This window comes from Sphaerodactylus townsendi, linkage group LG09, assembly GCF_021028975.2.
Source record: "Sphaerodactylus townsendi isolate TG3544 linkage group LG09, MPM_Stown_v2.3, whole genome shotgun sequence".
NCBI classification, from domain to species: Eukaryota; Metazoa; Chordata; class Lepidosauria; order Squamata; family Sphaerodactylidae; genus Sphaerodactylus; species Sphaerodactylus townsendi.
The window spans coordinates 77,170,535-77,195,266 of record NC_059433.1 but is presented as its reverse complement, the minus strand read 5'-3'; the positions used below and the strand labels follow the sequence as shown (position 1 = coordinate 77,195,266).

The 24,732-nt window shown below is 44.4% G+C and overlaps 1 protein-coding gene across 2 annotated transcripts in view; it reads left to right on the top strand.

Annotated features, from left to right (window-relative positions):
• The window catches only part of COLEC10 (collectin subfamily member 10), a 32,906-nt gene extending 22,289 nt beyond the window's left edge, over positions 1–10,617 (top strand). Inside the window, exons 4-7 of one of the 2 annotated variants that reach the window (XM_048507993.1) lie at positions 1,206–1,259; positions 4,225–4,320; positions 10,058–10,208; positions 10,270–10,617. In XM_048507993.1, the coding sequence (XP_048363950.1) occupies positions 1,206–1,259; positions 4,225–4,320; positions 10,058–10,208; positions 10,270–10,372 (404 nt within the window). In that variant the 3' untranslated portion in view covers positions 10,373–10,617. Of the gene's footprint in view, positions 1–1,205; positions 1,260–4,224; positions 4,321–10,057 lie in introns of both variants that reach the window. The other variant, XM_048507992.1, reaches the window with a different exon arrangement.
• The last annotated feature ends 14,115 nt before the right edge of the window (positions 10,618–24,732 follow it).

Genomic DNA, 24,732 nt, shown 5'->3' with positions numbered 1-24,732 from the left:
CAGTCAATAATGGCTTCAAGCAAATTTACAGATTCAGAATCTATTCTGAACAAAAACAAGACTAAGATAATGACATTGAATATGATAAAGGCAAAGGAAGAAGAAATAGAGATGATGACAAAATTTACCGTTTCTGAAAGGGCAATCAAATATTTGGGAATAAACATAGTACGACAGAACAGTAATTTTTATAAGGAGAATTATCAAAAGGTCTGGATGGGTATGCATGAAGATATGCAGAGACAAGATAAGTTTAAAATGTCATGGTTTGGAAGAATATCAGCAGTAAAAATGAATATTCTACAAAGACTTATTTTTTATTTCAAATGCTACCAATTTATATTGATGAAGTGTATCTAAATAACTGGCAGAGAACTTTAACCAAATTTATATGGAATGGGAAGAAATCAAGGGTAACACTGAAGCTTTTGCCAGATGATAAAAAAGAGGAGGCGCTATGTCAAATATCAAATTGTATCAACAAATGGCAGCATTAGTTTAGATATCTGATTGGATTGTTGACCCACAAAGAAGGAGTATAAAATTGGAGACACTGGACACCAAAAGAAGGAATATGCAACTATTTATAAATTTTAAAAGTCGATGAAAACAAGGATGGAAGACGTATTTTAAGAGAAAGCTTATTAAAAATATGGTTCCAATGTAGAGGAAGATTAAGGCCCTTTCCGCACGGGCCAATAAACCCGGGATAACAATGGGGGGGGGGGACTTCGCACGGATCCTGCCCCTAAAGTGAGTCTGCCCGTGTTATTTTCCCCAAATCAGGTTTTTTGAGAATGGCACTATTCACAAGTCTTTTTTAAAATCCTGAATTGCAGCTGCTTGCAAGTGAATGGCCAGACATGGAGGTGTTTTATTCGGCTGCATTTTCCTTAAAAAATTTTTTTTTAATTTCATGGAAAAAATAAAAAATCAATGGCTTCAACTTTTTTTTAAAAAAACCATTATATATTTGAAACTCATCTGTGCAGGAAGGGCATACCAGGTCCTTCTGGCCACAAAGTTCTGAATGTTTAATGGATCAGTTATTAAAGCATATACGGGGTAGGTAGCCTGAGTGTTTATTTTGGCACATCTACTCACACAAGCTTCTGTGTCTCTTAATAAGAGAACAAATGTAACTCAGGAGAGCTCACGTTTGTCTATGTGTACCTGCTGATATTTTTAAAAAATCCTTCTTTCAGGTGACAAAGGATTGAAAGGCTTATCTGGGACTTCTGGAGAAAAGGGCAAAGCAGGTACATTTTGGACTTTCACTGGTATTTCCTCAGTCATTTGCACTATTAGTTGAGGAATGACCAACTTCTCGGTTCTCTGGACGTAATGCTCTTATAGGAGAGGAGATGTTCCACTTTTTAAAAAAAATCTCCCTGGTGCAGCTCACAACTTGTCTACTGGCAATTGAAGAGCATTGGGTAGACTTGTCCTCCACAGACTGTCTCAGTGGGTGGTAGACCAGTACTCCGAGGGGCTAAGATCAGAGGCGCTTAGGGCAAAATGGTGCCCTCACACCCTGTAGTAGCTACTCCCTCCCCGCGCCCTACTTACCTGAGCTGGTGGTGGTCCTGGGCAGCCTGGTGGAGCCTGGCAGGATGGGGCCAAGGGGGGCCCAGCTGTGGCTTCCACGGGACCTGGCAGGGTAGGGCTGAGGAGCATTCAGCTGCAGCCTCTGACAGGCCTGGTGGGGCAGGGCTGGGCCGAGGGGTGCCCTGCAGCAACCCTGCTAGGCTGCTCCTTCAGTCTCCGCCAGCTGAAGGAGTGGCCTGGTTGGGCGGGGCCCTGCCAAGAGGGGGAGGGGGTGGGGGTGAATTCCACTCCCACGTGACTGAATGGTGGCCCGCTCGGGGCATTCGACCTCATCCCTCTCTGTGGTATCTACTCCACTGACTAAGATTCTCATATTCCTGTCCATGTTTCTTCACCTCATTAAAAATAAAAAAAAAGAGGAAAACTATATATTGCTGGAATTGGCAGGATGAGCTGAGTACAGCTATGTACTCTTCAGGCTGAGAAGGCACCAAGGATCGGAGCCTGCACAGCAAACCTCCTGGGGCAACCTTCTGCAAATGGAGGCAGGGAGAATCCCTTCTGCAGCACACGAAATGTTGGGTGCAAGCCGAGGAGGAAACTGACCAGAGAGCTTACCAGTCGGGTGGGGGAAAGCCTTTTTTCCCTCCACTGATGCCTGTGCTGTCTGGAAAAACATGAGAGGTGATTTTTTTTAAAAGACCCCCTAGGTTAGGACGTCTTATTTGGGGTGTGCGGAGTAAAAGAAGAAGTTGCCTCTTTCCAAGACTTCCCCAATCTTCATTTTTCTCTCAACATAGTCAGGCCTAGCTTTTCTCTCTTTCTCACAATACTAGAACCAGGGGGCATACATTGAAAATGCTGGGGGGAAGAATTAGGACTAATAAAAGGAAGCACTTCTTCACACATGTGATTGGTGTTTGGAATATACTGCCACAGGAGGTGGTGATGGCCACTAACCTGGATAGCTTTAAAAAGGGCTTGGACAGATTTATGGAGGAGAAGTCGATCTCTGGCTACCAATCTTGATCCTCCATGATCTCAGATTGCAAATGCCTTAGCAGACCAGGTTCTCGGGAGCAGCAGGAGCAGCAGAAGGCCATTGCTTTCACATCCTGCATGTGAGCTCCCAAAGGCACCTGGTGGACCACTGCGAGTAGCAGAGTGCTGGACTAGATGGACTCTGGTCTGATCCAGCAAGCTAGTTCTTATGTTCTTATGATGCTCTACTATTCTGCATCACTGCATCACTAGCAGAAAGGTTTCCCCAGTTACTATGTGTACTTGGCAGAAAATCACACAAAAATGTGATATCTCATATATATTACAGCTAAAATCAAGGATGAATACATATGAAGCTGCCTTATACTGAGTCATAACCCTAATAGGAGCACTACAACATTTCAGCTTTCCAGGACGCCAACTATTAGCTGAATTGAATAGCGATATTTAAAAACAGATTCCTGGATTAAATCCTGGCATAAATTAAGTTCTGTTTCTGTTTTCCTAAAATGCCGAGTTTAAAATGAAACTGTTCTTAATAGGTTTTCTAGAGAGCATTGATTATTCCAAAATGCATATTTGCACTTTCGGTAAAGAGGAGTAAATGCTATGTAAACAAAGGATTTTGTGCAACTCTAATCCCTTTCTTTAATAGGGAGTTTACAAACGATCGACAGTACATGATTCAGATTTTGCCAAAGCCATGTGCAATGCAGAGTCAGATGATCATATGACTGCGAACAGCAAGCTCTTGTTGGTTCAGTTTGAAGGTGTGCACTGCCAACACACTGGTTGTGTGTATCTACCCTCAGCAAATTTGCAGTAAGCACAGGACTCCATGCTCAGCTGTGAGCAACGTACTGAGGTCCAAAATAGACATGATGCTGGGAGATTGTGATTGAAGTAGCCCCTCTGCACAGTTATGTAAATAAGCGCCCCAGATTTATGGTGACTCCCAGCAAGGGTCTTTTAAGTGAGAAGGAGAGTGAGATGGTTTGCCATTGCTATCCTCTGTGGAGTCATCTTTAGTGGTCTCCTATCCTAATACCAACTCTGCTCAGCTTCTGAGATCTGACAAGATGGGGCTATACCATACCCCCTTTCCTCCCTCTCTGCACAGTTATTAGCTTAGAAAGCTTTGGAGTGTAGGACCCCAAACAGCAGTTAACGTAAGCATAGTTAAGATGGAGGAGGAAGGAAGAACAAGATCTTGCACACTTCTTGGTCCTGCTGGGTGGACAAAAGTGGCCTCTTTTAGTATTAATTTGTCCAAATCTCTAAACTTTGTGTGCAAAAGATGGTAGCTATAATCCCCTAAGCAAATATTTTTATCCTAGTTAGTCCTTCTTTATATTGGATATTTTGATTTAATTTTAAGCAGCTCTGTACGTCTTATGCACTTTAGAAGTGTGTATGTATATATATATATATATATATATATATATATATATATATATATATATATATATATATATATATATATATATATATATAATGCTATATATATATATATATATATATATATATATATATATATATATATATATATATAAATCTATAGATAGATAGATATATAGATATATATATATATATATATATATATATATATATATATATATATATATATATATATATAACCTAACCTATATATAACAATAACCTATATTGAATTAGGTGCCGTCTGTGATTGTGGGAGATACCGCAAAGTCATTGGACAACTGGATATTACCGTCGCTCGACTCAAGTCATCCATGAACTTTGTTAAAAATGGTGAGTTCCACCTCTTGTCTTCTAAACTGCCTTTCTTTTCTAGCATGCTCATCTTCTGCCACAACATGTCTGTGTGTCAAGTACCGTCAAGTCACAGACGACTTACAGCGAGCCCCACAAGGGGCTTTCAAGGCAAGTGAGAAGCAGAGGTAGTTTACTATTGCCTTCCTCTGCAGAGTCTTGCGTGGTGGTTTCCCTTCCAAGTATGGACCCTGCGGAGTTTCCAAGATCTATAGTGGAACCTCAGTTTTCGTTGGTAATCCGTCCAAGAAACCTCGGCGAAAACCGAAACCAACGAAAACCGAGGCAATGGAGATGCATGGGTCGCTGTTTTTCGTCGCAAAATGAGCGTGTGCACGCTGACGGAAACCGACGGAAACCAAAGCAAGCGACGAAAACCGAAACGGACCAAAAACGATGACAACGAAAACTGAGGTTCCACTGTAATTATATTGGGGTACACGTGCTGCCTTCCCTCACCACATGTACTGTAACATAATTTCACTATATCTGCTTCCTGAGGTTCAGAATCCTTAAGATCTGGGAAGTAATGATACCGTCATCCTCAGAGGACTGGCAGGACCTAGTCTGATGTGGTCTGCTCAGTTCTGAGCACCATTCAAAAAAATGGTGATAAATTGGGAAGGAACATGCATCATCTGCAAGCATGGTGAGGAAGCAAATAGTAATTTTATCAGACCTACAAAGCATTCCTAAGCAGAGGAACGCCCTGCTGAGCACATTGACTTTAACGGACATAGAAGGGTACCACTCTGCTTAGGACTGCATTGTTTGGTTACATCCAAGCATCACTAAGTATTGTTACCAGTGCTGTTCAGTTTTTTTTAAAAAGTGCCAGTGTTCAAATATAAGAGTGCACCTATTTCCCTCTCAGGACTTGGGAGAGCCCTATAAAAAGGTGCTGGTACACAGCACTGCTGAGTACCATCGCAACCCCTCCCCCAAGCATTATCCCTGTGCTCGCTGTCATTCATAACTGAATTGTCTTGTCTGCACAAAGAAATCCAGCTGCAAACAGAGATGCAATGTTTCCACAAATCTTGAAGCATAAATTTGGCTATTGTGGGTTTTCCAGGATGTGTGGCTCTTGACGTTATGTCTGGCATCTTCAGAAGCATGTCACAGTGAGGTGTGTTTCTCTCTGTGCTGTGGCACAGTGTAGCATGAAATCTTCAATATCAGTGGTATGTTATCAGTACTGTCAATAGATACTGAGTGCTGCAACAATTGTTTATACTGACAAAACAGACGTAGTCTGGAAAATATGTCGTGCATGTCTCTACAGTGCACATTGGAACTACCATAAGATAATATGTAAACTGACTTACATAAAAACTTCCATGCTACACATTTGGAATAAGTAAACCCTTGTTTTAAAATCCAAAGCAGAAATAAATTTAATCGGACACTTGTTATTTTTGCAGTATTCTCCAAGATTTCCCTGTTTCTCCCTCAGAAAAATTAGGAGGAAAGATTCTAGGGGAAAAGTAGGGGGTTTCCCCCTAATTTTTTTCATTATTTTCCTGCCAAGCCTTCACATCTCTAGTTGTAAATAATTTCTGTAGCTCACTGGATTGGATCCAGCCAGCATTTTCACTCAATGTTACCTATATGAAACACTGATGAGTCCTGTTGCTCACGATACTACAGATATCAAGGAAATGGTGTATTAAAGGAGTGAATACACTAACAATATTGAAACAATGTATTGTCGAAGGCTTTCACGGCCGGAATCACTGGGGTGCTGTGTGGTTTCCGGGCTGTGTGGCCGTGTTCTAGCAGCATTCTCTCCTGACGTTTCGCCTGTGTCTGTGGCTGGCATCTTCAGAGGATCTGATGTTGGGAAAGCAAGTGGAGTATATATCTGTTAGAGTGTCCAGGGTGGGTGGGGAAACCTTGTCTGTGAGTAACAAAGGCGGCAACCAGGTCAATAGTTGAGGGCATCTGAATAGAGGTATGAGTAACAATGAAGACTATATATTGTCGAAGGCTGAATCTGAATCTGAAGCTCACCCTCCTAGACTCTATGGACTGCCAAAAATCCACAAGGAATCCACTCCACTCAGACCTATTGTGAGTGCAATTGGATCTCCTACATATGATTTGGCAAAGTTTCTGGCCACAGCCAGCTGGCTTCTGAATCCATATGTGGACTTACTACACATTACATTAGGGACTCAACTCACTTCATTGAAAAAAATCAGCAAACTCAAACTTAACCCCAATGACAAACTGATCGAACGTTGCTTGATGTGGTTGTCCCTATTCTACCAAAGGTCCACCATAGCCGAACACGCATGACACTCGCGTGTAACCAGAAATTCCCCAAAAGACATCACTAGCCCTGTTTCAAGCATTGTCTCACTTTCCACCAGCTACTTCCAGTGGGATAATGAATACTATGAACAGAAAAGATGGGGTAGCCATGGGTGGCCACTCTTAGCCCCTGTAATAGCTAATTTTATATGGAACATTTTGAGAAGCAAGCCCTAGAAAACGCAAGCACCTTTTAAAAAAAAGCCCACCATATGGTTCTGTTATGTAGGATGACCCACATTCACCATTTTAAAGATTACCGAGGAGAAGAAGAACTAAACAAGTTCCTGGACCATATCCAACAAGATCCACCCAAAACATCCAATTTACTATGGAGAAAGAAAATAAGAGAGGAAAACTACCATTTTTTTTGAATGTTTTAGTCATCCATAAACCAAACCAGCAATTGTTGGACACACAGTATACAGAAAACCTACTCACACAGACGAGATATCTACACGAAAACTCCCAATCACCATCCAGGGCAAAAGGAGCACCATAAAAACCTTGGTACATCGGCAGGAAACCACAGAATCTGTGAAACCTCACCTCCCTACAAGATCGATTGAATCACCTAGAAACAGGGGCTCTGGTACGGGCTAATGCGTTACTCTAATACAGAAATCAGAAGGGCTGCAGAACTCCCAAGAACAAACCCTACATGTGAACAAAGATAAAGAGCCATCTAGAGGGAAGGTGTTTCTTACCATTACATCAAGGGAACCACTGATCGCATAGGAAAACTGATGAAAAGAAGCACAAGCCCTACAAACCAATCTACAGACCCACTAAAGAAAATTCAGCAGATGTTCACGTTCAGCAAAGGATAAAAGAGGATCACTCTAGCTACTGCAGAAGTCTATCGCATACCATGCGAAAACTTGCTGGACAAAAGGACTCTACATAGGGAACCACCATAAGCATGGCCGAAGCACAGACACGTATCAAGAACTTACAAAAGGCACTGCAGACCTATTTCGAAAGCCAAGGAAAAATCAGCAATAGCAGAACATATGATAAACGGCTTAACCTGGACATAGAATATTATTTGAGAAAAAAGCAGAAATTCTGGACCACTCTGAGAAGCCACTCACGTCCAGACTACATAGAGAAGCAATTGAAATCCACTTAAGCAGCATGGACAATTTTAACAGGAAGGAAGAAACTCTGAAAATGAACAAGGAACTTGGCTGCCAGTGTTGAAAAATACTAGGGTCAAGACTTTGTGTCAAGAGCCAGCTCCACACAAACACAGGATGACCATAGACAAAAGAAACAAAGGCCAGGATACTTCTATTCCAGATGCTCCCCACCGAAAGTGACCTTGCTTCCTCTACAGGGGTTACTCAGAGGCTATAGTCTTCAATTGATTTGCTCATACTTCCTATTCAGATGCCTCAACTATTAGGACCTGGTTTGCAGCCTTTGTTACTCTGAGAACGAAGGTTTCCCCACCCACCTGGACACTCCCCCACACCCTGGACGAGATATATACTCCACTTTGCTTGACATCAGATCACTCTGAAGATGCCAGCCACAGATGCGCAAGAGGCCCCGAAGCGTCAGGAGAGAATGCTGCTAGAACCTGACCATACAGCCGGAAACCACACAGCACCCAAATGAGGAGCCATGGCCTGGGGAGTAACCCTGTAGATAGCAAAGGTCACTGGTGGGGAGCATCTGAATAGAAGTATCACTGCGCCTTTGTTTCTTTTGTCAGGATGACCATGGAACAAAAAAAACAAAAGGCCAGGATACTATTCAATGTTCAGGCCTTGACCTGAGTCCCTCAAACTATAGTCTTCATCGTTATATACTATTCAGATGCCCTCAACTATTGACCTGGTTGCCCGCCTTTGTTACTCACAGACAAAGGTTTCCCCACCCACCCTGGACACTCCAACAGATATATATACTCCACTTGCTTTCCCAACATCAGATCCTCCTGAGAGATGCCAGCCTGACATGGCGCTTGGAAGCGTCAGGAGAGAATGCTATAGAGCCATACAGCCAGGAAACCACACAGCACCCAATATTGAAACACCTGAGTGCAACTTCTACAATATATGCTGTTTATGGATAGTCAAGTACAAAGTATTGTATGGGGAGATTTTTTCCTGCTCCTGTATGTTTTAAAGGGAAAACTGGGAATACATACATGCGAGCAATAATTCAAGATTGGCACAGTACACCTGTGTTATTCTCTGGTATCTGCACCTAATTCCAAAAAAAGACTTGGCCATAAAAGGATGCCATAAAAGAAGAAGGCAATTGCCTCTTCTACTACTCATAAGAGAAAAAGTAATAGGTGAAAGATACAGAAAGGTAAGTATGAGTTAAACATTAAGATGAATTCCCTAATTGTAAGAATGGTGCTCTAACCGGTGTGTGGTGGAATTAAGGAGTCAAGGGCCAATTATGGACAAGGTATCTGCTGCGCAACGGGGGCAGATGTCTGTTGCAGCAAGATTTCTTATACAGATATATTTCCTGGAGTCCTGCTTTCACTTTCCGTTCTTTCCGTGGCAAGCAAGACCACTTGCAGTGCCACTTATAATTTGCTTTGCTGCTAGAATGGGCAAATTTGCCCCAACATCCTCCCTCCACCCACAGCCAGCCTACTTAGCTTCACCCTACCGTACATGCTTTCCCCCTTGCCCCCCTTCATGTCGTTGGCTTCTTCCTGCTTCACTAAATGCTCATATTGATATCTCGATATAATAATAACAGAGAGGACTTTTCCAAGGAATAGTGGCTCCACCCCACCTTCCTTGTTTCACTTCCACCCTCCCCAATGATTGGGAGGGCTTATTAAAACTTTATTTCATACAACCCTCTTTTTTAAACCAAGCCTATCTCTTCTCCTGCAAAGGGGGAAAGGGGGGTGGGAGATCCCTCTCTACAGCATCATGTGGTCCAGGAAATTGCTTGGCCTTTTTCATTGGTGGGGAATTATTTGGGGGCGGGATACAATATTGATATAACTGCAATAACAGGTATATCGATATAATAGTGATTTAAAGGGCTTTAATTCAGCCAGCAATCTTTAGATCTATGCCTTTAAGGCTCCCTTGGTGGGCGGAGTTAAGAGAACTAGGGAAAGGAGATGCCCTACAGACTTCAGCAAGGAGCTGCAGGGCAGGCACAGAGAAATGTGAGGAGAGTATGCTACAGCTCCATTGTGCAGCTAAGAGCTCCGAAGTAAGTGTTCCATATATAATGGGCCAAGATCTCCAGATGGCCTTTGCCATCCTATAGTTTTATAACAGGAGAAGCACATCCAAATCTTCACAGGTCTGTAACAAAGTGGTTTCTAGAAGTAAAGAGGTGACAGAGGACATCTCCCCCAAAAGGCTACCATGTTGATATTTTTAAAATCTTTCTGTATCTCTTTCCCAAGTGTTGGCAGGAATCAGGGAAACCGAAGAGAAATATTACTACATTGTGCAGGAGGAGAAGAGCTACAGGGAAGCTCTCACGCACTGCAGGATTCGAGATGGTATCCTGGCAATGCCAAAGGACGAGGCAGCCAATGCGGTGATCTCTGACTACATTTCCAAGAGTGGTCTTTTCCGAGTCTTCATTGGAGTGAACGACATGGACCGAGAAGGCCATTTCATGTACGCTGACCGTACCCCGTTGCAGAACTACAGCAACTGGAAGGAAGGGGAGCCCGATGATACCTCCGGACAGGAGGACTGTGTGGAAATGTTGAGTACAGGCAAGTGGAACGATACAGAATGCCACTTCACTATGTTCTTTATCTGCGAATTCCCAAAGAAAAGACAGTAGCCATCTGCCGGCACCTGAGGTGCACTGTGGGGCATTCTGTAATTGCTCAGCTATAGAGTTAAGAGTCTAGGAGCAAACCTAATTCCAGGGTACTGATTTCATTATAACAGTATAATTGTATAATACAATACTAAGCCATGTGACTTGCATATGAATAAAAGTTTTAATAGCATGGCTCAATTCCTTTCCCTTGTCACCTGCATTAAGGCCCCTTCCACACATGCAAAATAATGCACTTTCAATCCACTTTCACAGTTGTTTGAAAGTGGATTTTGCTATCCCGCACAGTAAAATCCAGCTGCAAAGTGGATTGAAAGTGGATTGAAAGTGGATTATTCTGCATGTGCGGAAGTCACTGAATTAAGTCTCTGGCCCTTTCAATCTTATAGTCCTCCCTGTTTACTCCCCCTTGCATTTTCAGTCTGCACAATCTCTTTTAAAATACTCACATACCTGTGTAGAGACGACAACTGTGAAAAGCATTCAGACCCAAGAGCCACAAGGAGAAAGGTGAATCTGAGGCGGTGAAAAATCCTTAGCAGGCAGTGGTCCTTGGAATACTTCAAGTCAACCCCTGAACAGATATACTTGGAAACACATCCAGTAGAGTTCAGTGAGAATGTACTGCTCAGTGTGATAATATTTCACATGTATATGATACTTAACAGTATTTGAAATGTTTTATCTTGCTTGAAATCGATATAACACCACCACACAATATGTACGTAAGCGCCAACAAATCTCGGCTGACTTCCAGAGACCTCAACAAGGGGCTTTGAAAGCAAGTGAGAAGCAGAGGTAATATGCCACTGCCTTCCTCTGCAGAATTCCTCTTGGTGGTCTCCCATTCAAGTACCTACCCTGCTTAGCTTCTGAGATCTGACGAGATCAGTCTATACCAGAAGTCCACAGTGTGCTGCCTGTGGACCCCATACAGCCCACTGAAGTGGATGGGGGCATGTAGGGCTTTTGCCCACAAGGCTTCTGATTGACCATTGGAAATTTGATTGGCTGTGCAGATTTTTAAAAAAATGTTGCTCTAGCTCAGTGGTTCCAAAACTTATTTGGCCTACCACCCCCTTTCCAGAAAAAATATTACTTAGCGCCCCCCGGAAATTATTTTTTTAAAATGTTAATAGCAATTAAACAGAAAGATATATGTATTAATGTTTCTACCTGTGGCCATCACGGCCCCCTGGATCGCTGCAGCACCCACTAGGGGGCGGTGGCGCCCACTTTGGGAATCACTGCGAGTCTAGCTGCTGCTGCTACCATAGCACAAGGATCTACACCCTGTTAGTGAAGTTAACCTGTAGCAATAATTTTGTGGCTGGCTCCGCCTCCTGTGACAGCCATTTTGAGGAAGCCATTTTGTCACTGCACCCATCATGCCATGTCAGAATACTTAATGGGCTCACGAGCTCAAAAAGTTTGAGGAACCCTGATCTATACTATATCATTCCATGTCTTCCATACAAACAAGCCAGTGTAATTATCCGTATGTTGTACGGGAGGGTTAAGACAGAGTATCAGGTTGCATGAGGTAGGCCACTTACAGTGACGTAGGTATAGATTTTTTAATGGGGTGGATTCAGGGGTGGAGTCACGCCCCCACCTGTCCCTGGGGGTGTGGCCACTCCTCCCCAAGCCCCGCCTCCAGCCTCAGTGCTTATAAAAGCAGCTCTCCGAGGCCAGGGATGGCAGTCTCTTCTGACCTCTCAGGAGGAGAAGGCAGAAGGGACTGCCGGCTGCGAGCTCTGTGGGGGGGGGACACAGGGGGGCAGAGCTTCGGACATGTAATGGGGGGTTGAACCCATGAAACCCCCCCTTACCTACGTTCTTGGTCACCTAAGTGAGTTTGTGGCAGAGTTAAGATTACACCCCAGGCCAGACTCTTCTTCCTCCCCAGGTTCTGGCCCACACAATTATGCCATGGTGCTGGACCCATTTCCTTACCTGCTCTGTCTGCTTCAGGAATCGTTCAGTTTGTGTCATGGTGCTTTCTTATGTTGTCGCTGCTCCTAACTTTAGAACCTGGCTATACCCCTGTTCCTTGAGCTTCCCAGACTCTGCAAGGTATATTAGCCTGCCTCACAGAACTGTTGCAAGGACAAAAGGACAATAAACCACTTGTAAGCACCTTGCAACATTCACGTTTGTGGAATAAATGTATGCTGTACTTGGAGAGAGCTGATGTTCTTTTCTACAGTCAGCTTAAATGACTCCAATTCCCAGTGTGTCCCTGTCCAATTCCCATTGTGTCCCTGACAACTGAAGTGTCTCTGTGGCAATGGGGAGGTTATTATAGGCTTGTCCTGTGCTATTGAACATGGGGAAGTAATGTAAAGAGGAACTTGAATGACAGGTTAGTTCAGGAGATACTTCCTGAGTCACAGCTACTTGGAATGGGTGTTCACAACTCTCTGGAACCCTACAGCCAAATTAGTACTATTCACAGAAGCATTTACTCAGAGGATAGGAGTGGCCCTGTGGCTCTCAGTTGAGGTTAACAGCAACAAACAAAGGCCCAGTCAAAATGTTTTGTCAAACTTAGTGGAAAAGACACCACTGTGTGGAAGACTCTGGATAAGTGGGGTCTGGAGACCGCCACAAATTAAAACTGATCTCCAAACTACATTAATTAGTTCCCCTAAAAATGGATACTTTGAAAGGTGAAATGTAGGACATTATACCCTACTTAGGTCCCTCCCCTTTCCAAACCTTCCCAACTCCAGGTGCCACTTCCAAATCTCCAAGAATTTCCCAACCAGGACTGACAACCCAAAGGACCAGAGAAAAAGGGAAGAGGCATAACATGGTAGAGGCTGGATTCAATATGGAGCCAGCATGGTGTAGTGGTTAAGAGCAGGTGGATTCTAATCTGGAGAATCGGGTTTCATTCCCCACTCTTCCACCTGAGTGGCAGAGGCTTATCTGGTAACCCAGATGTGTTTCCCTACTCCTGCATTCCTGCTGGGTGACCTTGGGCTAGTCACAGTTCTTTGGAACTCTCTCAGTCCCACCTGCCTCACAAGGTGTCTGCTGTGGGGAGAGGAAAGGAAAGAAGCTTGTTAGCCACCTTGAGTCTCCTTACAGGAGAGAAAAGTGGGATATAAATCTAACCTCTTCTCCTCTTCTTTTTCTCTATATGGAGAGAGGCAGTGAAAGAGGCTCAGCTTTACATGCAGATGAGATGTCCCAGTTCAATTATCAGTTATGAAGACCAGGCAGAAGGTAAGGTGAAAGAAGACCTCTGCCAGTCTGTGTGTAGACAGTATTGACTAGAGTTGCCAACCTCCAGATGGAACCTATTGCCCTACAGGAAGTTCAACATTAGGTAAGGAAGGGGAGTGATGATCTTGGCTAATTGAAATATAAATTGAACAATTAGGAAGCCAAAACACATCCCTAATGGCCCTCTCTCCACAGAGGGAAGGATCTAGACATATGATCATCCATTGCTACAATGGACACATGCATAGGAGGGGGTCATATAGTCTTTCAGTTAGCCACAACAAGTCTACAATTGATGGAGGTGGTTCTCAGCTTGGTTCATAGTTCGTTGCTTGGTAAGGACTCAAAAGCTGTCTGTCGATTAATGAAGGTGCAACATACCCTCTGCCCTCAAGCTCCCTGAGGAGATTTTTCCCTCAAAAACTATAAAAGTCTGTCCCTTCCGCCTCCGAGCTGCCCTTTAAGAAAAGTTCCATAATAAAACATAGCACGTGACCAATTTTTAGTTTTTAATATCACTGGTTTCCCATCTTCTATCTAAGATAAATATGTATGAAGAAGTGAGGTTCTCGTGCTCAGATTCCAGTACCTAGAAATCAGGAGAGTGTTGCTTGCTTAATTCACCTTTCCTGGTCAGAAAATAAATCAGGCACGAGGGGCTTTTTAACAGATAAAAGATGTTGAAATGTATTTACATTAAAGTGAATAGCACTGTAGGTTGATAAGGAGGCAGCATTTACAAATAAGATGTTGAAATAGCCTAACGCTGTTTCAAGTGCTCGTTCAGCCGTTCAGTCTCTTGCAAGAAGTAACTGATGTCTTATTAATTCAGACATCTTATTTCCTTATAACACTTGAAACATCAATCCGGTTTAAAATACTTTTTGATGTTATTTCTTAGATCTCTTTTCTCTCTTCTGAGAGGTCTCTTTTTACCCTTAGGAAAAATATTCCAGCCGATTACTACACACTGACTAAGTGCAATCTTCCCTCAGATCTGTTTCCTTCACACAGTAAGTTTTGAGTAGGATTTCTCTTTCTGATTCCTTTCAGAATAAATCCTATCCCCAGAGGTGGGATCTAGCAAGTTCTCACAGGTTCCCGAGAGTAGGTTACTAATTATTTGTGTGTGCCGAGAGGGGGTTACTAATTGGTGATTTTACCATGTGATTTTTGCCTTAGTTACGCCCCTCCTCCGCTCCTCAGCAGTAGCGCGCAGAACTTGAAGCAGTCTAGCAGGAGGTGCACCAGCGTGCGTGGCAGCCTGCGCCTGCGTGCATTCGTTTCCCGCCCAAGGACCGGCTCAGTGGCTGCGTCCTTGCCACAGCCCCGCCCAAGAATGCCCCACCCCAGGAATGCCCGGCCACGCCCCCGTCGTGCCCCGCCCAGCCCCATTAGTGCTACACCACAGTTTAAGTCCCACCACCATGGGAACCTGTTACTAAAATTTTTGGATCCCACCACTGCCTATCCCCCTCTGTGAATACCACTGACCATTGTGACCAATAAGCCTCCTAGCTGATTTTTCTTCAGCCTATTTCCCCAGAGATATAACAATATCCAGTATGTTTTCAGTGTTACACCTTTGTCTGTCTGATTTCTCCTCACAAGCAAAAAACTTCCACCCAGAGAGCAGAGCAGTTCACAACTGTCTCTGAAGCTTTCTCTGCCTCCCACTGATTTTCAGACCTCACAGGCCCAGGTGCTTTCTTTTGTAATATGGAATAATATTCTTTAGATTAAGATTATTTCTCCCCTTTCAGCAGCAACCTGAATTTGAACGGAATCTATCAGAATAAATGTAAGCTTTACCTTTTTGCGATATATTTCTGGGGAGTTTATTTTCTTTATCCAATATCACGTTTCAATGATTGGCCAACCTGCGATATTAACTGATAAATATCCCCAATAATGCCATGGTCCCAGTCTGAATTGGGTCCCCACACACCTGAGAATTAAGTTTCAAAAATTGCTTGGAGCTCTCAACACCAAACTCCAAGGGGATATCTTGTAGTCGTGCCGCGAGGTCAGCGTAAGAACGAGACGAGACGCGGTGATTTCATCTGGTGGAGAGCGCCAGCAACGGGAGCGCGGGTTTCCGTGTTCCTAGCGACTCTCCCGTATGCTGGCTCCTGGCACCTTTTATTATGATTCTAGCGGGGGCGTGTAGAAGGGCGGAACGGGGGGAATTCCGGGAGAGCGGGAGAGCGGGGGATTGAGAGATCATCATGTGATGATGCATGATCCTGCACCTGTAATATACGTGCGGAGAGGAAGCGATGTGCGTCTGGGCCTAATCCTCACCTGAGGGCAAGGCCATTGTCCCTTTGTCCGGGACATCCGGTGGTTGTGAGCCAGGTAGTTCATGACCTGTGACTCATCGGGGGATGAGGGGTGGGGGAGCGGTGCGACCAGAAGGCCGCAGGAGCGCCGGTGTGCCGGCGCTCTACTTACGGTGCTGCTGGGTCAGCAGTGCATCCCTACAATATCTGGTTTGAAGGACCCAAAGGGTAACTCATAGGCCCTGAGCAAGAGATTTGCATACTACTCTGGCTGTAGGTATTGAGAAATAAAATGACAGGGCATTTGGTCCGGCACTGAAACAATGTGTATTAATAGAAATGACAGTTCCTCTTTTCAGTGTATTATCAATTTTTGGATTTGCCACAAGATCACTTGAACTTGATTTGCTCTAGAGCAAGGCTTACTGATCAGCTAGATGATCAGGATAGAGGAGGAGGAGGAGTTTGGATTTATATCCCCCCTTTCTCTCCTGCAGGAGACTCAAAGGGGCTTACAATCTCCTTGCCCTTCCCCCCTCACAACAAACACCCTATGAGGTAGGTGGGGCTGAGAGAGCTCTGAGAAGCTGTGACTAGCCCAAGGTCACCCAGCTGGCGTGTGTGGGAGTGCACAGGCTAATCTGAATTCCCCAGATAAGCCTCCACAGCTCAGGCGGCAGAGCGGGGAATCAAACCCGGTCCCTCCAGATCAGATACATGAGCTCTTAACCTCCTACGCCACTGCTGCTCCTGATCAGGATGGTGAAAACTAAGGCTAACCATGAAAAGCTCCAGGAGGAGCTCACAGATTGAGTCGGTGAGCAACAACGTTCAACATAGGTAAGTGTAAAATGATGGACATGGGAACAAAAAAAGCATCCAACGTCAAGTATACAATAATGGTACCTCAACTTTATGAGACTATGGCCATTTACACACTTTTGGTCTGCTCTGCTTTAAGCATACATTCCTTCAGGTTTGATTCTTGGTTCTGCACACATTTTTCCCACTTCCAAACTCACCCTGCCTTCAGATCAGACAATCCCTGCAGTTTCCAAAATCTGTTAAAGTACGAATTTTTCTCTCCCTTCTCAGGGAAAGTGAAAGAGATCACCATGTATTCAGCTTTTTTTGGGGGGGGGGGTTACTCTTCCCTATCTTCACTCACACAACAGCAGTTTCTCCCACCCGTCAGCCCACCATTTAAAAACAGAAGGGCTTTCTTTAAAAAAACAAATTAACCGGCAAGTCCATCGCTGAAGTGATAGATCCTTGAAATTGACATTGAAAATTACATTGGTTAGTGAAATAACACTAGACCAAAAACAGCACAGCACAAAACAAAACAAAAAGCCAGCAGGCAACCTCTTGAAATGGAGGTTGCACAGAAAGAACAAGGAAGCAGTGTGTGGTCAAAATGACAGATTGGCTCAGCTAGGGACATTTTGCAGGAGAATTCCACAGTGTAAACAAAACAAAAACTGCAGAACAACCCACCCCAAAGCAAACAGCCATGGAGTAAGTACTGCACACATAAATAGCCCGAAAGACACTTTGGAGTCACAGTAGATAGTTCAATTAAAATGTCAATCTAATGTGCTGCAACAGTGAAAAATGCAGGAGATTAGTAAGAACGGGATTGAAAACAAAATGGCCGATATTCTAATGCCCCTGTATGGATCTATTGCGCAGCCTTGTTTGGAATACTATGTACAGTTCTGCTCACCTTATCTCCAAAAGGACATTGCAGAGATGGACAAAATTCACAGGATGACAACCAAGATGACTAAAGGATTGGAGCACCTTCCCTATGAACAAAGGATGAAGAATCTGGGATTTTTCACTGTAGAAAAGAGATTGGGTGAGGGGGGGGGAGGGCATAATTGAGATTGATAAAATTATGCACGGTGTAGAAAGAACAGAGATAAGTTTTTTTCCCTCTCCCAAAATACTACCCTGTTTCCCCGAAAATAAGACATCCCCGGAAAATAAGACGTAGTAGAGGTTTTGCTGAAGTGCAAAATATAAAGCTTCCCCCGAAAGTAAGACGTAGCAAACTTTTTGTTGGGAAGCATGCCCATTGAACAGAACACCAGAGCATGCAGCTGTGGAGCGGAAAAATAAGACATCCCCTGAAAATAAGACATAGCGCATCTTTGGGAGCAAAAATTAATATAAGACACTGTCTTATTTTCGGGGAAACACGGTAGAACTGAATAGCCAATCTGCCCTGGCGGAGAGGAAGTGTATAAGATTCAATGAAAAGGGTGGATGTATCCAAACATTCAACAGCAAACATTCAACATCCAAACATTCAACAAAACGTTCAACCACAAAGGACAACACTAATGAAGGTTGTCTTGTGGTTATCATGGGATAAGAGAACCGCAGTCTATAGCACAGTGATCTTTCCTATATCTGGCCATAACTAGCTACATGTCACCTGCCCCTCCTACCACACCTAATGCCTGTCACCCCTGACACAATTCCCCAGGTTGACGTGTCACCCCACAACCTGGAAGCCACCATTTCCATCTCTGATTTTAATTAATAGGGTGGAGTTTATAATAACCTGAACCATCTCGTTTTGCAAAGAATAAACTGAGTTCAAGAAGAAATAGTGATGTTAACGAGAAACAAATATTTCCAAGAAACGTATGGGTATGGGCAGAAGCACCTCCATTCTTCAAAGTATCATTCAGCAAGTCACTTCAAGCTTGTGTTTAAATTCAAGTATGTGTTTGATGCCAGACCCATTGAACACAATACTACCCTTGAACGTTTTGTGGATTTTATTGAGCTAGATAAGAACACATTTATATCTCTCTCATTAAAATTGCTGGGATTTTTAAATTGATGGTGCAAGGTCAATTGCCATTTTAATGTGACTTAGGCCTGGCCTACATATACGGGGGTGGGGGTGGGGATATATAGGGAAATCCTAAGCAGAGTTACACCTTTTGAAGCCCACTGAAGTCAATAGGCTCACAAGGGCTAGATTCAAGTCCAGTAGCACCTTGGAGACCAACAAGATTTTCAGGGTATAACCTTTCGAGAGTCAAAGCTCCCTTCATCAGATGTCTAATGAAGGGAGCTTTGAATCTCAAAAGTTTAAACCCATAAAATCAGAGGCGTATCTAGGGTGGGACAGCCAGGGTGCATGCCCTGGGTACCACTTGAAGTTGGGTGCCCTTGCCTGCCTGGCCCCCTCCTTGCCAAGAACTCCATACTGCCTTGGCTAGGTCCACATTTAAACGATGGGCTCTGCCTCTGAAGTCCCCATGGATGTTGAAGACAGAACCCCACAGTTTAAAGCTGGTTCAGCCAGGCTGAACCCAGGGTTAAACAATCTGGGTGGGTTCAGCTTTATACTGCTGGCTCCGCCATTGAAGCTCTATGAACTTTTGAGCTGGGCCTGGCCAGGCCTAGCCTGCAGTTCAATGTTAGGCTTGGCCCAACTGGGTCCAGCTTTAAACTGCAGGCTCTGCCCCTGAAGTCACACGAACTTTGGAGATGGCATGCATAGTTTAATGGGGTACCCAACCAGGCTGAAGGTGCGGGAGGAGGAAGAGGGTCCTCAGTGCTTGCCCCAGGTGCTTTTTTCCATAGCCCCTGCTTAAAATCTTGTTGGTTTCTAAGGTGCTACTGGACTTGAACCTAGCTCTTCTCCTGCAGCCCAACGTGCCTGCTCTCTGGAATTAGGCTTAGGAGGGGTAACTCTGTTCAGGATTGCACTAAGATTCTCGGAGAGTGGACTATACCACTTCAGATTACACGTAGGGGCTATTTTTCAATGCTCCTCCAAGTAAAAGACTCTCCTGCGAGTAAAGATGAAAGAGCATTCTAGGTCAGCCTGTTCTTTGCAGCATACTTTTGTTGCGAAATAAATAAATACTTGCAAAGACAGAGGTTCGTCTTACAATAAAAGTCATCCTCCCGCCTCTAGGTTAGGGGTTAGCCTGATGTCAGTTTATTCGATCATCACATTCTGCAGATGGAAACAAGGACTTCTGTCAAGTAGTCTAACCAGTAAGTGTGGTTCAGGGACAGACGGGCCATGAACCTACAGGGAAATTTCCTGGTGGGCCCCTGCCCTCATCAGCCATGTCAGTTGGAATCAGATTACCAATGATCTCCTCCTAAACTGTTTTCCAGCTTAGGGGATGATGTGTGGGGTGGGGGTGGGGGGTGACCTAAGACGCACTGTCGGCCCCACTGAGCCAAGGGGCCCAGCAGTGCCGTCTTGTAGCCCAGCAGGCACGCTAAGATTGACTTGCTTCCCGCCCATTTTCGCTTCCCATGCCAGTCAAGATAATTGGCATCTAAGGGAGTTTTCACTGATGCAATGCAACAAGTCTCTCTGGCTCCACAAAGCAAAATCTGTTTATGGACAATGTAGAACAATAAGTATTTGTACTGCACATGAACCTTCCAGCCATGGCAGGATTTGCACTCACATTATAAAGTGATTTGAGCAACAACCATTGTAAGTCTTATGTAGGAGAATAGCCTAAGACCCATTTCTGTTGAAAACGCAATGTATGTATGACTAAGGCCGTTTCTTCACTTAAAAAAAAAGAAGCAGAGGCAAAACGGTTTTGTAAGCTTCGGGTGTTTTTGAGCGCGCAGTCACGCTCCCCACTGCAGGTAGTCGCGCAGGGTTTCCCAAAAGGCGCTGTTCCGAACAGGAACAGAAATGACGCGTGCTGAGGGGTTGCGAGGGCGGCAGAATCGGGCGGCTGCATTGTCGCCACTCCGGTAGTGGGGAGTGCCGCTGGAACCCGCGTTACTTGGAGCGAGTAGCGCACAACAAAAGGTGAGTGAGGAAATGGCCTAGGAAAAAACTTAGGGCCAAAGATGTCTCAGGGTTAGTAGGTTGAACTATGTAGTGGGTAGACCATCTGAGTTCAATTCCACACTTAGACTTGAATTTCACTGGGTAACCTTGGAGCATTCATCCTCTCTGTCCATGTGGAGATATGGACAATCACAAAAATTCTAAGAAGAAAAAGAAGAAGAGTTGGTTTTATACCCTGCTTTTCTCTTCCATAAGGAGTCTCAAAGCATTTTACAAACTCCTTCCCTTCTTCTCCCCACAACAGACACCTTGTGAAGTAAGTGGGGCTGAGAGGCAAATCCTGTCTTACAGGATTTGCAGAGGCAAATCCTGTCTTACAAACTTACTAGAGTTCTTTGAGGATGTAAACAGGCATGTGGATAAGGGGGAACCAGTGGATATTGTCTACTTGGATTTCCAAAAGGCTTTTGACAAAGTTCCTCACCAGAGACTATTGAGAAAACTCAGCAATGAAGGAATAAGAGGGGAAGTCCTCCTATGGATTAAAAACTGGTTGAGAAACAGGAAGCAAAGAGTGGGTGTAAATGGGAAATTCTCACAATGGAGAGATGTAGGGAGTGGTGTCCCCCAAGGATCCATATTGGGACCAGTGCTCTTTAACCTATTCATAAATGACCTGGAAGTAGGGGTGGGTAGCGTGGTGGCCAAGTTTGCAGATGATACCAAATTATGTAGGGTGGTGAGAACCACAAAGGATTGCGAGGAGCTCCAAGCGGACCTTGATAAATTAGGTGAGTGGGCTAAGAAATGGCAAATGCAGTTCAATGTAGCAAAATGCAAAGTGATGCACATAGGGGCAAAAAATCCAAACTTCACATACACGCTACAGGGGTCAGTGCTATCAGTCACAGACCAGGAAAGGGATTTGGGCGTCTTAGTTGATAGTTCCATGGGAATGTCAACTCAATGTATGGCAGCTGTGAAAAAGGCAAACTCTATGCTGGGGATAATTAGGAAAGGAATTGATAATAAAACTGCAAAGATTGTCATGCCCTTATATAAAGCCGTGGTGCAACCGCACTTGGAGTACTGTGTTCAGTTCTGGTCGCCACATCTCAAAAAGGATATTGAAGAGATAGAAAAAGTGCAGAGAAGGGCAACGAGGATGTTTGAGGGACTGGAGCACCTTCCTTATGAGGAAAGGCTGCAGCGTTTGGGACTCTTTAGTTTGGAGAGGAGACGTCTGAGGGGGGATATGATTGAAGTCTATAAAATTATGCATGGGGTAGAAAATGTTGACAGAGAGAAATTTTTCTCTCTTTCTCACAATACTAGAACCAGGGGGCATTCTTTGAAAATGCTGGGAAGAAGAATTCGAACTAATAAAAGGAAACACTTCTTCACGCAACGTGTGATTGGTGTTTGGAATATGCTGCCACAGGAGGTGGTGATGGCCACTAACCTGGATAGCTTTAAAAGGGGCTTGGACAGATTTATGGAGGAGAAGTCGATTTATGGCTACCAATCTTGATCCTCTTTGATCTGAGATTGCAAATGCCTTAACAGTCCAGGTGCTCGGGAGCAACAGCCGCAGAAGGCCATTGCTTTCACATCCTACATGTGAACTCCCAAAGGCACCTGGTGGGCCACTGCGAGTAGCAGAGAGCTGGACTAGATGGACTCTGGTCTGATCCAGCTGGCTTGTTCTTATGTTCTTATGTTCTTATGAGATTTTTGAGAAAACTGTAACTGGTCCAAAGTTACTCAGCAGGAATGCAGGAGTAAGGAAACACATCTGGTTTACCAGATAAGCCTCTGCCATTCAGGTGAACGAGTGGGGAAACAAACCTGGTTCACCAGATCAGAGTGTGCCGTTCATGTGGAAGAGTGGGAAATTAAGGCCAGGTCTCCACATTAGACTTCACCGCTCTTAACCGCTACAGCTTTCCAGCTAGGCTCCTGGGAGCGAACGCAAGGCAATGTAGGACAGACAGATGCTGAAACCACTCGAGTAGCCCTGAACTCTAACACTTTCTAAGCCAGAAAAGCGGTCTATCGACTTGCCACCCAGTAACTAGGACAGGAAGCTTTGATCAATAGGTTAAAGCATTATTTGCTCGTTCATTAAGGGCCAGTGTTAACTCACAAAACTACATTTTAATCAATTATGGCTAATTTTATTCAACTGAAAGCAAACGGCTTGTATTATGGGGCAGTTCTGGGAAGGGAAGGAAAATGAAACTAAAGGCGGCCTATTTTGACCCACATTTGGCTAGTATTTTTTTCAGCAGTGATCCTGTTGGTTCTCCGGCAGCCATTTCCAATATTATGGTTTTGCATTTAATCCCTCAATTGGAACTAAAAAAAGCCTTTTGTTGTTGGCTCTCGAGCTGCCAGCCAGAATTTCTAATATTACAAGTTACAACTCTTTCCTTGTGCATAACTTTTCTTTCCCTCATGAGGGGACGCAAGCTGAGAAGAATGTCGATGAACTGGCTTACCTTTTACCACATTACCAGCGAAATAAGCCAACAAACAAATAAAAACCTCCCTGCTTCCTTTTGGATTAAAGTCTCTTTGATCAAATGCTATGGCTTACTGGTCCGGCTGACATCAGAGGAAAGCCAAGAGAACATATTTCATAAAACCCGCCTGGCTGGGATGGGCCCAGTGTCTGAGGACTTATTGCAGTCACAGAGCAGATATGATTGCAGAAACAGTTGGTGATTTATCTTCAGCATTGCCTGAGTGACCCTTCGACCTCAGCTCGTTTAGGTAGCCCCTTTTTTATCCAGGAGAGAAAGAATGATACCTTCCATCCGTCCATTTAGATGTGCTGCTGTTTAGATCTAGTTGTGGTGTTTGGTTCATTTTTTTACAGTATACGAGTTAGGGTTTCACAAGGGATTAAGGGGGAAATTGTGTAGTATAACACTATACAATCCATCCAAAGTTATGGACCCTCAAAGGTGTAGCCCCATCTCCTATTACCTCCCATTGGAAACAATGGGGGATGGGGGCACCCCCTTTGGGAGTCCATAACTTTGGACCCCCTGAACCAAATCTCACCAAACCTGGGTAGTATCATCAGGAGAATCCCCCAAACAATCCCTGAAAGTTTGGTGCCACTAGCCTAAACAATGCGCCCCCTGCAGGCCAAAAACAAAAAACACTAAAATGTTTTAAAAACCACAAACGGGTAGGCAGAGCTTCGGACATGAAGGGGGGGGGGGTTGAACCCGAGAAAACCCCCCCCTTACCTACGTCCTTGATCCATAGTATAATTCTGTTGATTTCTGGAGCAACAGGAACTGAGCAATCCAGAGAAAAAGAAGGAATCTCTCTCCAGTGGCCTGTCTACAGAAAATGGAGTTCAGGGCAAGAACTGATTTTGCACCTACCTCCCCTGCGAGCATCCGGCCAGCGAGGCGGTCTATGAGGTTGCCCAGTGTGGATCTTCCATTTCATTTACACACACGGCCATCCTGAATCACATGTATGATTTTTCCCTCTCAGTCAGTCTCTCACCCAGTCACAGACACATGTACACACGTACTCATTCTGAGGCTGGCAAGCTTCCTTCCTTCTTTGAAACACCATCTGCCTGAGCTCTTCAGTCTCTCTAGCCTGCTCTCATAAGCCATTCCCCGTTAACAGTAGCTGCCTAAAGAGGTGCAAACTGCAAAAAGCACATGGCCAAAAACTTGCTCATAGTCAGTGGTTTTGCGCTACTGGTCTCTCTCAGCCCATGCCACCATGGACAGCATTGCTTCATACACACACACACGAACACACACACATGAGTAGCCCATATCCCTCTTCTCCCTCTTGCCTGTTGATACTCTGTCAGTGATTACCAGCCCCTCCATCTGGGCAACACCTTTGCTCGCCTCTCCGATGGTCCGTAGGAAGTGGGGAAGAAGCTGGCCACTGCTCTGACCCAGCAGTGACTCTTCAAATTTTAAAGGT